At 35.5% G+C, this 14,107-nt stretch overlaps 1 protein-coding gene across 3 annotated transcripts in view; it reads right to left on the bottom strand.

Annotated features, from left to right (window-relative positions):
• The window catches only part of Rnls (renalase, FAD dependent amine oxidase), a 327,678-nt gene that overhangs the window by 59,078 nt on the left and 254,493 nt on the right, over nt 1–14,107 (bottom strand). For all 3 annotated transcript variants that reach the window (XM_048807425.1, XM_015498949.2, XM_048807426.1), the window contains exon 6: nt 8,794–8,969. In XM_048807425.1, coding sequence (XP_048663382.1) covers nt 8,794–8,969 — 176 coding nt within the window. The remainder of the gene's footprint in view (nt 1–8,793; nt 8,970–14,107) is intronic.

Below are 14,107 nucleotides of genomic sequence, written 5' to 3'. Positions count from 1 at the left end.
ATATGTACACACATGTATATACACATACATACAGATGTACACACATACACACATATGGTATTTATACTGAACAAATGGCACAACCTCCTTTTAAAAGTTTTCTATACAGTATTGCTGTTCAAAATAATTAGTTACTTTAAAGAAGTGTGGTAGTGGCTACAAGGCAGGGTAAGTCCAAAGAGTGCCTGAGAAAAAAATGGTTTCATTCAACTCGTATGTATTAAAACATTTAATGGTTCACATAATATGAAATTTTGTGAAAAGAGGAAATATCTGCTCATATAAACTTCAATTAAGCTGTGACTGTACATCCTGACTTAGTGATCAGAACTTCTCAGCTGATGATCTTATATATATATATATATATATATATATATATATATATACACACACACACACACACACACACACACACATATATACCTCACAGGAAACTAAAGCAAGTGGCTGGTTTATGTGCCAGTGACACAGAGAGGGGAGATCACTCAATGGAATGTTTAAAACTGACACCTGCTAGGTTTCCTGTTGCTGATAAATTAGGTCATGTCACATCCACCCATCCCAAGGGGCCCATGTTGCTGTCCAAAGGTCACTACAAACTTATGGCATGTAGGCAAGAGCACTCTTGTGGCCATAACTTCATGCCAGGAACTGCTAACTCATGGCACAAATGTGTTAAATTATCAAATGCTGGAAAATGTGTAAGTTAGTTTGTAAATGAATGGCAAAAGCTAAAAAATCTTTAAACCTTAAAAAGAAAAAGAGAAGAAAAAGAAAGAAAACCCAACTGGCAAGAGCTCTTTGTGTCCTCAGGCATCTACCACCTCACCTCACCTTGTTCTGTTGTTATTGAATAGGCCTTTGTGGGTACAACCAAGAGTGAGAGCCCCTAGTACTGAATCACTTTTTCTGAAATATCCATTTATGGAACTACTAATACATGCGAAACAGAGAGAAGAGAGAAACTCTCAAGAGAAGAGAGTAATAAAAAAGAAACAGTAGGGCACGAATAGAAGTATTCAAGGAAAGAGAGCAAGAACTACACAGAGCTAAGCTCCCAGCAAAGATATGACTAACCAAGTACTTTCATATCTTCTCAAATTTCCTCTTCTCTTATTGCCACTATTTATAGTATTAATTGACAACCTCCTTTATGTGTCTGTAGTAGATATTTTCTGCTGTGTTATTCAATTTCACTCTAATCAGAATTCTAAGGGGTCAGTTCAATTGTTGCATTTTACAAATGAGGACTCTGAGGTTTAGTTTTGTAGTCTCTTTGCCCAAAGGCATGCATGGAGAACCTAAGTCTGCCCAACTCCCAAGTCCAAGATCACAATTACACCACATTAAGAATCAGAAATCATGAAGTATAAATATGAGATAAATGTCAAAGTCCTAGTTGCAGAATGACCAAGAAATCATGGCTACATATTTATTATACACATGGTATAATGACTGGTCAATGTCTTTTATGGTGCCAGACTTAAAACTGCTTTTAGAATCAGTTTGACGACCCCAGTAAAGCAATAAATATATTAGCTATATATTTTTAGTGATATCTAAAAATTGTTTAAAAAATTATCAAGATCGACCATCCATTTTATTAAAAAGATTTAAGTTCAAATTACTTTGGTTGTTTCTACAACCCTAAATTAAATCTTAAATTTCAAGTACATGATCCAACTGATGATACATTGAAGAATAAATGTCTGGCTTGGAATGTGCTATAGTTTGGATCTTATATGTCCCCCAAAGGCCCATGTGTTAAAGGCTTGGTCTAGCGGGTGTTACAAGTAGGAGGTGGACCCTTTGAGACATTGGGTCTAGTGGGAATTCCTTACATTATTGAAGGCATGCTGGAATTGGAGGAGATAATGGGACCCTGACCTATTCCTTTATTTCTTTGCTCCTTTGCTCATGATATATGCTCCTACTTCACTACATGCACCTGCCATGAAGTGCTGCCTAATCATAGGCTCAAAACAATGGGGCCAATCAATCATGAACAGGCACCTCTAAAACTGTGAGCCAAAATAAACTTTTTCTCTATATACATTGGCTACTTTAGATTTTTTTTTTTTCATAGTAACAGAAAACTGACTAACACAGAAAGACAGTTCCAATCTTGTGGAAATAAGGGTATAGCTTTGAAGCAGACAGCAATCCTTTGGCTGCCTTACAATTCCAATTTACCTAAAATAACTAAATGAGGATAATAGAAAATGTGTAAGAGAAAATATTAAAATATTAAGGACTGCCTGGCCTTTCAATGCTAAAATTAGATACAATTATCCACTAGAAATAAATTTTATGAGAGAATAATGTAAATGTATGGGTTGTTCTGTGTGATCACTTCCTTCCTGCAACAAACACAAATCTGTAAGGAAAATTCTGGCCTTAAACTGATGTGTATTTGCTTTTTTCTTTTATTCCTTCTAACTGCTGGGAAGTAAAATGCCAACTGAGGTAATCAGTTAGGGAAGAAATGAAAAACCAAAAATAGGAGGACTTTCTACTGAAAAGGGTGAAGATATCCATGTCTAAGAAGGGGGAAAAAAAGGACAGTCATGTGAATGTTAGTGTGAAGAAAGGAAAGAAAGAAAAAGGGTGGGGGAGGAGATAAGCCTACATGGTGAACTGTCAATAAAGCTTTAATGGGAAATTAAGAGTTCAGGGTGCAAAGAGAAAAATCTGAGGATCTTCCAAAAGTGATATATACAAGGAATGAAAAACAAGATTTTCAAAAGCACTGCTGAAGATGAAGAATTTTGTATACTCTTTAAAGTTTAAAGACTGGAATCATGCTAAGTTCCTTTTGACTGCTGGATTGTATTTCTTTGACTGTAACAATGTTCCAAGACTGGGCTACAAGGGACTCTTGATTTATCCAGGTTACAGTAGTATGACATTCATAGAGTTACTCCTAACACTGGACTCATGGAAAAACTTTAGGTATTGATAAAGCCTTATAATTGTATGCAATTTCTGTGTTTATGTGTACATGTATTTTGGTAACAAAGAGAATTTTCATGACTTTTATCAGATCCTTTAAAAGTTAATGATCCTTCTATTTAAAAAATGAAAGGGGAAAGAGAAGGCATGGTCTTAAAGCAAAAGACTAAGTGAAAAAATATAATTTTAGAAGACAATTGATTTTTAATTCTACTGCACAAATTTAATAGGCTAGTCCAAATTAGTTTATCTTACCAAAGATATTAATGTGTTCATCTACTATCTGCCCTAAATTTCCTCTCCTGTTCTATTTGGTATTTGAAAATATATTTGGTAATTTTAAAGAATAAAGCAACTCATGAATATGTTAAATAAAGTGGAGAAAAGGGCCACTAACATTTTCTAGATATGAAGAAAGATGGAGAAAATTAGAAATAAAACTGAACACAAATCGGAGATTAAGTATAGTTTAAGAAAGGCACCATTACAGACACTGAAACAAAGGAAAGCACAGCAAATAATTACAACCAGAGTATTAAGACTATCAAACTGACTAACTGTCCCTGTAAACTTGCATGGAAAGGCATTTCCAGTGGTTATTTTTCTGCTGAAAGTGTTAATATATCCTGCTTGTTACAGGAATCTTACTGCAATGCATCATGGACTAAGCATCAAATTATATTAACTGGATAAACATTTAAATTATGGAGGCAAATAGCTGCAAAAGGAAGAACTGAGAACCATAAACAATCTGCTTTTGCTTTGCTAAGTTTGCTTGAACCACCTACTTAAGTATTTTATTCAAACCCAAAATCAGAGGCACAGAAGCAGCTCCCAAGTTGTTCGGACACATTCTTTCTTCATCTGCCACTCTCCTCATTTAAAAGTAGCACTCCAAAGAACATACCATTATTTTCCTTAAGACAAAATTCAATTTAGAGTCTTAGGAAAAGGTCTTTGGCAAATACTAATCTCTAGGCAAGAGCAGAGAACTAGGCATAGGCATTAAATGCTTGCTGAATAAATGAATGAACATTTTTTACTCTTGTGCTGCCATTGTGGATATGTGATAGAAACAGCATTTGGCATGGAAGAACACTACCAGGAAAGAAGAAATGGCCTTCTCCTAATAAAATACTCTCATATTTCTCTCATATAGCAGCTACTACTCCATTATAGTAGATGGAGGGTTGATGCCTTCTCCAAAGATTTTATGAAACACTGCTTCCTAAAGGGATCTACAAGGGATCCAGGGAAAGGAGGGTATGATAGACAAAAATAAAGATGCACACATCTTAATCTGTAGGACATATACATACATTCTGTTATGTGGAAAGAAGGAATTAAGGCTGCAGATGGAATTAAAATTACTAATCATCTGAACCTGAGATGAGGAGACTATAGTGGATTATCCCAGATGGGATCAATGTCCTCACGAAAGTCTTTAAAGGAAAAGTGAGGTCAGAGAAGAGGTCGGAGTGGTGCCATGTGAGAAGAACTTAACCTGCTGTTGCTGGCTTTAAAGATGGAAGAAGGGCTCATGCCAAAGAGCGTGTACAGCTTCTACAAGACAGAAAAGGTAAGGGATTAGATTACTTTCTAGACTCTCTGGAAAGGACTACAGCCCTGATAGCACCTTGCCTTTCCCCAGTGAGACTCGTTTCTGCCTTTGACTTCCCAAACTTAATAAATTTGTATTGTTTCAAGCCAGAAAATTTCTGGTAATTTGTTATAGCAACACTATGGAATGGTGGGGAGAAAAGGGCTGAGAGGCAAGTAGGCTGGCCTTGTCATTATTACCCATGAGAGCTCAAGGAAGCTACTTTATCTCTCTGAGATATTCATCACTGTAGTGGGTTCACATTATTAAATTTGTGACTACTTTTAAAAATCAATATATTATAAATAATTTATTTAGGATTTGCCAGTAAACATTTAAAATTTTGAATTTATTTACTTACTATTTTCATAATGATTTTTTATAAAAGAAGAGTACCACGGTTTGAATATGGTCTGTGTGTCCCCCAAAGGTTCATGCACTGGTAGGTTGGTCCTATCAGTGTGGCAATGCGAGAAATGATGGGATTTTTAAGAAATGGAGCTTGGTGGCAGTTGGTTGGTTTGTTGAGAGTGCTGTCCTCAGAAACAATTAAGGTAGTTCTTGTAGGATCCTGAGTTAGTTCTTGTGAGAATAAGTTGTAAGAGAGCCCCTCCCTACTCTGGCTTCCTGTCTCCCCATGTGATCTCTCCTTTTTGCATGTGCTCTTGCCATTGTGATGCCATCCACCATGAGATGACACAGCTAACAGGGCCCTCACCAGGGCCAGTGCCATGATCTTTGGACTTTCAGTTTCCAACACTGGGAGCTAATAAATCTATTTTGTTTTCAAGTTAGCTAGCTTTAGGCATTTGATTATAGTAATAGAAAATGTACTAATACAGGTAGTTTACAGCAAAATCAAGAGGAAAGGTACAGAGATTTCTCATATACCCCTTTACGCATTTATAGACAGCCCTATTATCTCCCACTAAGTGGTACTTTTCATACAGTTGATGAAACTTCATGAACACAACGTTATTACCCTAAGTCCATAGTTTATGTTAAGGTTCATCTTTGGTGTTGTACATGCTCAAATGTATAATGACCTATATTCACCATTGTAGTATCAGAGGACTACCATAAACATCTTTGCTCTGCCTAGTCATTCCTCACTCCTCCCTCCTAATCCTTGACAACCACTGACCTTTTCACTGTTTCTATAGCTTTATCTTTTTCAGACTGTCATAAATAGTTGGTATCATATAATACGTAACTTTTCAGATTTGCTCATTTGACTCAGTAATATGCATTTAAACTTCCTCCATATCTTTTTATGGCTTGATAGCTCATTTATTTCTAGTGCTGAATAATATTCCATTGTACCACAGTTCATCCATTCATTCATTTACTGATGGACATTTTGATGCTTCTAAGTTTTGGCAATTATAAATAAAGCTGGTGTGAACATCCACGTGCAGATTTTGTGCGAACATAAATCTCCAACTCCCTGGAATAAATAGGAAGGAGAGTGACTGCTAGTTCATGTAGTAAGAGTATATCTAGCTTTCTAAGAAATTATTAAACTGTCTTCTAAAGTCTGTACTTTATTGCATTCCCACCAGCAATGAATGGGAGCTACTATTGCTCCACATCCTCACCAGTATTTGATGCTGTCAGTGTTCTGGATTTTTACCATTCTAGGGTATAGTAGTTCATTGTCATAAGACTAATTTTGCTTTTGCTTATTTATTTATTTATTTATTTATTTATTTATTTTTGTACCAGGGGTTGAACTCAGTGGCACTCGAGCACTGAGCCATACCATAGCCCTATTTTATTTAGAGACAGGGTCTCCCTGCGTTGCGTAGCACCTTGCTTTTGCTGAGGTTGGCTTTGAACTTGGCGATCCTCCTGCCTCAGCCTCCTGAGCTGCTGGGATTACAGGCATGCATCATGGCACCTGGCCTACTTTTGACATTATATGCACATTATATATCACATCTTTAAATTGCTCTATTCTGGGCTTGGCATACTACATCATTGCTGTCCCTTTCCTTTCTTTTCTTTTCCCCACCTCCATAGTACTAGGATGCAGTGTAAACATCACAAAAGAAGAGAAGAGGGAAATAAAATAAAATTGATGGCAAGTTTCCAGCCTGAAATATCTGGGATGGGGAATCCACACCACCCAGCATTGCTTGGGTCAAGAGGCACCAGCTCTGTGTTCTATGGAAGCTTTCACAATGTGAGGGTGTGTAGGGCTCTGTCATTTGTATTTCAGAGATAGAGTGAAAAAGGAAGGAGGAGGAGTGTGGAGAACAGAAGAAACAAAACAGGGAGAGAGAAAAAAGGAAAGGAACACAAGGGGAGCCCTAAACTGGAAAAAAATATGGGTGGACTTTCCCCTTTGAGGGCAGTGTATCTCTATTCCAAAAGGAGGAAAGATTAAAATGACCAGGTTGCTCATCTTTCTTTTTTGTCCTTTGTCCTGCATCACCCTGTATTAGAACATATTAATATACAACATACATGAATTGATTGCAAGTACTGAGAAGGGTTGGGACACATATATTTCTGTCAAATTCTTAAGGTTAAGATGTACCTTTGGAGAAATGCTTTCTTGAGAAGAGTAGCTGAAAACTAACTAGTTAAATGATATTAAATCTCTTGACCTTTCATTAATTATTCCTTTTTCTAAGGTGATGTAATATGCACATAAATTGTGTAAGATCTCTGCCACACAAAATAATGTCATGTCCTGTAGAACGATGCTCAAGATACTAGAGAAGTATATGTATAGTGGAAAATGCAAGCTTCTAAGTCTGAATGACAACTGGTTTCCTTTTAGATTTTGTAGCCAATGACTGAAGATTTGAAAATGTAGTGGAATAATTTCAACATCCAAATTGCAATAAAAATTATGGCTAGGGTTTGGATGTACATTGTGTTCAAAGAATATTTTATTAAATTTTGTGATATTGCACAACATTTTATGGCTAGAACAAATCTATTTTTATTAATACGTCAAATTTTTAGAAGTAAGTAGATTTTAAAAACCACGTTTTTCAGTTTATTAATAAATTATTTATGAGAAAGACACAAAAAGAAATCTCACAAACTATTGTTCTTTTAAAGGAATAGTTATAAATTGCAAATGACTTGGTGTGTAATATATCCAGCTTCAAATTATAACAAGATCATTTCCCTGACTTCGTTTTTCAAGCCAAGCTAAAATTAAGTTAAACATCATTTAAAGACATTAACTATTGAGATTTTTCAATGCTTTTAAAAGGAAAAAGCAAAGTCTTCTAAGTGACCATGACATGTTTAAGTAAATATTTTCCCCAAAGGTTCACTGTATAATTTAACTTGAGAAGATATGGATAAACACATAGACCTGCTGCAATATTTTAGGAAGTAATTTACCATTTCCTCTGATTTTGAAAAGCCCTTTAAATATACAAAATCGGCTGCAATTTCCCACAACACCGCTTTTTTCCAAAGGCTTCCCAGCGTGGATGACCAGAAGTGCTGGTAAGGCAGTCAGTCGATGGGCTCAGAAATCTCAGGGAAAAAAATGGACAATTCACTGCATCTTTTCTCCATCTACCATTTGCTCTACTGACCCCCAAGTGACTTCACAACCAAGTTTACAGATCAAAAGACTTTTTCTATAAATACTCACAAACTTCTTCTATGCAGAAATTTTCCCAAATGTCAACATTTACTTAGTATAAAGAGCTTTAAGTTTGACCTCGTGGAGCAATCAGCAGGTTTATCTAACCCTGAAAAACAGTTCAAGTAACTGTTCTATGCAGGTACTCATCTTTCTCCCCTAAAGAGCTCTGCTGGCAGCAGTCAAAACCAAAGTAGGAACTTAATAAAAATGAAAATTGTGGTAGCAAAATATACTTACAAGGTTATTTTGACATATTGCAAAAATTTGGGAGGTTATAGTGGTTTCTATATAACCACAGTCCTGATTTAGAAAAACCCCAGAGAAGCAGCTGCATTTTGATATATAACCTGCTTTGCTTATGATAGGAATTTCAGGGTATACATTTTCTGATGTCAGAATTTGGACATAACATTGATAAAAACTGCATGTACCTCTTGTTGAGAAATATCAGGATGAGGAAACTTGAAGAATTTACACTTCTCTGTTAGGCAAACACACGGTTGCACCAAAGATTCTGTTGCTTATTTTTATACTAGAGAGTGGTGAAGGATAAAAAGTCAAGTCAGTTGTGCTGGACTCCTATGAAAATGGTTGTGTTCATACCACTTGATTCTCTGATTACCTGTGAATGTCTCCATTTCAGGCATTTGGTAGCAACTGGCTGAGGCAAACCTGGCAAAATGTTTTCCAACTGCTGGAAGATTAACTCCTGCACATCCTCGATGCTATGCTCCAAGTATGTAACTCCAAAAGGGACAGTGGTGTGAATCACCAAGGAAGGCCCGATTTCTGATGACTCTGTAGTGTGAGAAGAACATAAAGATACACCTTAAAGTGGGTAACATGGGAGCATCTCTAGCAGTTCAATCTGGAGTTAAGAAATGATCATAATAACAGATAACAAATGAAGAAAAAATGAGAGTCCGATCTATGAAGCATAAATTAGGCTATTTCTGAAATTCAAAATCAAGCTTCTCTGAAGATGACAACAGATTGAAGGTATGCTTTGGAGACCAATTGTCAGGTCTTGCTGAAGAACTAGAAGGAAGGTAGGAAGAATCTTCAAGGCATATTATCTTTGGTACAGTTAATTTATTGGTATATTTGACTTCCCTCAACCACTATATTGCAAGCTCTTCAGGGCAGGTTCTAATTTTCTTTCTTTCTTTTCTTTTTCTCCTCCTCTTCTTCCAGCCTCGTGAGTTGCTGGGATTATAGGCGTTGGCTATAGCTCCCAGCCAGGGACACTTTTTTATACATAGTCTATATTCTTAAATTCTGGGAACAAAGTGGATATTTAGTAAATACTTACTCATTTTATGTTAAATAGATTGCAAAATATTTTGCTGAAATTATACAAATTCTAGAACAAATATCTTTAGTGCCTTTAGAAAGAAAGAAAGCTTTTTTCTAAAAACAGAATTGTCCTCACGATATCTTTATCTTTTAATAAGCAATATAAATAAAAGTGTGGTCCATTTACAACGGGGAACTTCTTCCTATTTTTGTTTGCCACTGAATTTGTTTTTGTTACACTTTCATAATTATAAATAATGTGTGTCTGATTTATATCTTTCCCTCGTTAGTTGAACATAGGACAACTGAATAAAGTTTGAAGCCGAAAGCAACTTTGGACAAGTGAGGCATTAGGAAAAATAAGCTTGAAAAGAATGTTAACAAGTTTGTCTGTTATCGTTTGTTTAAATCATACAAAAGAGAAAGCTGGGGGAAAAAAGACTAGATTAGATATACATGAAATATAATATGAAAGTTGGTGCTCTCCGTACTGAAAGAAGAGAATGTTAAAGTGGTTAAGACACTGACACTGTTGGCAAGATCTGAAAATTCTTTAATGTGGGATTCTAAAAGGTCATACCATTTAAACTATGTTTTTACAGTTTTACACAGGAAAAAAAAAAGGGCTGAAGGACATAAGCCACTTACTTATTCTATGCCCACTTACTCTCTTTACATTCCAAAAGGTTTTATTTTCTTTTTGTAAAATGAGAATAAGTTTATACCAACCATGGAGGTCTATGGTGTGGATTGAATAATACAGTGCACATGAAATGTTCAGCACTGTTTCTGGCACAGAGAAGGTACTCTATAAGTGTGAGTTATGGGAATGCAAGCAATAGACTCAATCTAAGGGCAGTGTTCCCGAGATGGTGTGCAAGTTATTGGTATGAGTTGTACTTCATTTCTCCATTGCACTCGGCTCAGGGAACTCTGACTTACATGATTTACAGCGAAAGGGAAGAAAGTCCCAAGTCAAAAGGCTTCAAGCCTTTTGAAGGGCAGCAAGTGCTTTTAAACAACTTCACATGTATGAATCTGATGATATGAATAAAGAATCTGTGCAGTAAATGCCTGGTGAGACAGACTGTCCACTATTTCCACCTCAGTGTAGCTGGAACAACTCAAAGAAGAAACAGAGGAACCATCTCTTAGAACATTCAATGTTAACCCGTCAGTGCACTTTACTGGTGGCATGGAGAGGGAGGAACCCAACTGTGTAAAATCTCAAAATTTCAGAGAATACCACCACAGTGAGAAAGCCATTGCATATTGCCTCAGTGAATGTTTTTCATGGTACCAGTTAATAAGTTCAGGGAGGCTTGTTCACAATAAGAGGGTGTCAGTGTCATCCCTCTTCCATTGGTACCAAACCTTCCCAGAGACAGAAAATGCTACCTGGTCAATGTTCTAAAGCATTTGAACTAAGGTTCTGCTTGTTGTCTGTGGCAGGTTTCAAAGAGATATGAATGCCAGCTGTGTGCTGAGAATCAAGAGGCCGCACTGACCCAACCATTTGTTCTAGGGGAACTCATAAAGTCACTAATACCAGTGATGGGGCAATGCCAAGTTTCTCCCATTTACATTAGCCATCTACTCCTTGGAGAGCAAGTAAAAATGAAATTTAAGACTCTCAGTGAAACAGTTCTTGCATAACAATGAGAAAACAACCTGGTTTCTTGTTCTTGGAATTGGACAAAAAACTGTTTTTGAGATTATACATTAAAATTGAAATAGCTACAACCTAAAACAATCAGTATAAGGGAAAGTGTCCCCAACCCCCAAATTAAAGGGTATTTTTAGAAGTAAAAGTCAAAAAATACAAAGAGTCAATCAGAGTTTAAACATGACCAAAGTTTGGAAATGGAGAATTATAAAAAAACCTCAAATATGTTAATGAGATTTAGAGCATAAATTTAGTAGAATCATCATTCCTTGGTCACTGGAAAGCCAATGGCACTATCTTTCTTTTTGTTCAGTTTAGCAAGAAAAGCACTTTGCTCTTGCAAATGCAAAGCTCATAGTAAGTTGACTATTAGTTCTACAGACATCAATGTCGGTAGAGTCAGAAGATACAAATTTGAACCCCTGCATGCTTAACAGCCTCATGGTCTTGAACTACTTCATCTCAGCCTTTACTTTCTTCCATCAATGAAAAAGAGAATCATACTTCTAACCTTATAAGGCTCTTATGAAGGGTAAATAGGTTAAGCCACATGAAAGCCTTTCTTCAAATATAAAGTGCTACATGAATGTAAGACATTCCTATATAATATTCTTTGTTTTGACTTCTAGGTTCTGACAAGGGTGACTTTTGAAAGGGGTAATGGGATTGAATCTCAAAAAGCATTTGATTATTATATCAACACCTCAGGAACAAGAGCAGACTATTTCTGGGCACAGGCACACACAGAAGCTTTTCTTTTCTTTTTTTAATTGTAGAAAAGCATAATGTATAACATAAAATTTTAACCCATTTTTAAGTGTATAGTTCTGTGACATTACATATAGTCACATTGTTCTGCAACCATTGCCACCATCAATCTCCAGAACTTTTCCATCTTCCCAAACTGAAACTCCAAATAGTGACTCTCTATTCTTCTCTTCTTCCAGCCCTGGCAACTGCCATTCTTTCTGCCTCTATGAATTGGACTAATCTACATCCCTCATGTAAGTGGAATCATACAATATCTGTCCTTTTGTAACTGGCTTCTTTCACTTAGCATATTGCATTCAAGGATTATCCATGTTGAAGATGTAATAGCATGCCATTCCTTTTTATTGCCAAATAAAATTCTATAGTACACGTGTACCACATTTTGTTTATCATTCACCAGCTGATGGATACTTCTTTTGCCTCTTGCAAATAAAGCTGCAATGAATATCAGTGTACAAGTGTCTATTCAAGTTCTGCTTTCACTTCTTCAGGGTGTATATCCAGAAGTACAAATGTTGGATCATATGGTAATTCTATCTTTAATTTTTTAAGGAATCACCATATTATTTCACAGTGGCTGCACCCTTTTACATTATTAGGAGTAATGTACAAGGGTTCCAATTTCTCTATGTCCTTGCCAACACTTGGTATTTTCTGCTTTTTTTTTTTTAAATAATAACCATCCTAAATGTGAAATGGCCATTATTAATTTTAGTTTTCATCTACAATTTTGGGTGAGGTTCAGGACATTGAAATTGATAATACCAGCAGCCCTACAAGTATCTCCGGTATTATCATCCACTGTCAATATTGCACTAAAATAAAGAAGGCTGTCACATTAATTACAACCAAAAGCTATAGATGTCACCAACTCTCCAAATAGAAACTAAAATTATTTTGAAATGAGCAATCTAGCTTCCTCAGATCAGTTATTATATCAGTTATAATAATAAGTAGTAACAGACTAAATTTACTTAATCAAAGACAAAGATTGTTCTATTAAGTCAAAATAGTAACATTCAGCTACATGCTTCTTATAATAAAAGACATTTTTAAAGCAAATATTAACTCAGTTGTTTTGAGAAACAATGATCTTCTTGATGTTTGAAGATTTGTCTAATGGCTTCATGCACAATGAATTCCTACAAATGTGATGTGTATGCTTTAATAGAATTGTCTCGATGTTGAATTGATATTTTACATAAGTCTATCAGAACAATTTCATTAGTTATGTGATTTTCATCAACTAAATTCTTACAAATTTTGTCTGCTTGATCAGTTATTAGGAGAAATACTTCTTCTGATTAAGGTAAATTTGCCAATTTCTCCTTTTGAGTTTGAGAATTTTTGTTTCTATTGAAGTTGCATTACTAGTTTCCTGGTACTTGAACATTTAAACAATATGCTGTAAACCTTTTTACACTAGAAGTGTTTTTACTTTAAAGTTTATTTTTGCTTTGTGTTTGTCTGATTTTTTTTTCAATGTTGGTTTCTTTTTTTAAAAAATAAAAAATAATTTGTCTTTTATTTATTTATTTTGATTATTCCATGTTAAGCCTGATTCCATCCTTCACTCCCCCACAAGTTTACAAAGAATGTTCATACAAGGCTGGGGTTGTGGCTCAGTGGCAGAGCACTTGCCTAGCATGTGTGAAGTATTGGGTTCGGTCCTCAGCACCACATAAAAATAAATAAATAAAATAAAGGCATTGTGTCTATCTATAACTAAAAATAAAAAATAAAAAAAAGAATGTTCATACATTTCAGCATCCATATTGAATTTAAAGTCAAAAGTTAAAATCTTAATCCTTTTCCTAAATAATATTAGAACCTTAGAATACTTTTACTTGCTTTCTTTGTCCAGGAATATTTTACTTCTTTGGTTTTGTCTTATACAGTCATTGTCTGCTTATATTTATCTCCAGCTTCCTTCTTGGATATCAGATTCTTCTGCTAGGGTTTTCTCTTCCTTTGAGTATCTTCTTTTGAAATTCCTTCAATGAGGTTCTACATTGTTCTGTTCTGCAACCATCACTACCATCAATCTCTTTGTTTTTGTTTTCCTGCAAAAGTCTTCATTTCACCCTCAATTGTAAAGTATATATATATTGGTACATAACAATAGATTAAAAGCATACCCTACAGGACTGTAAAGCTGTGATTCCAATAGGTTAGCTTCTACCGTGGCTGCTGAGAAGTCAGT

This window comes from Marmota marmota, unplaced genomic scaffold (genome assembly GCF_001458135.2).
Source record: "Marmota marmota marmota unplaced genomic scaffold, marMar, whole genome shotgun sequence".
Classification (NCBI taxonomy): domain Eukaryota; kingdom Metazoa; phylum Chordata; class Mammalia; order Rodentia; family Sciuridae; genus Marmota; species Marmota marmota.
The sequence above is the reverse complement of the archived record's forward strand: the minus strand, read 5'-3'. Positions and strand labels throughout refer to the sequence as shown.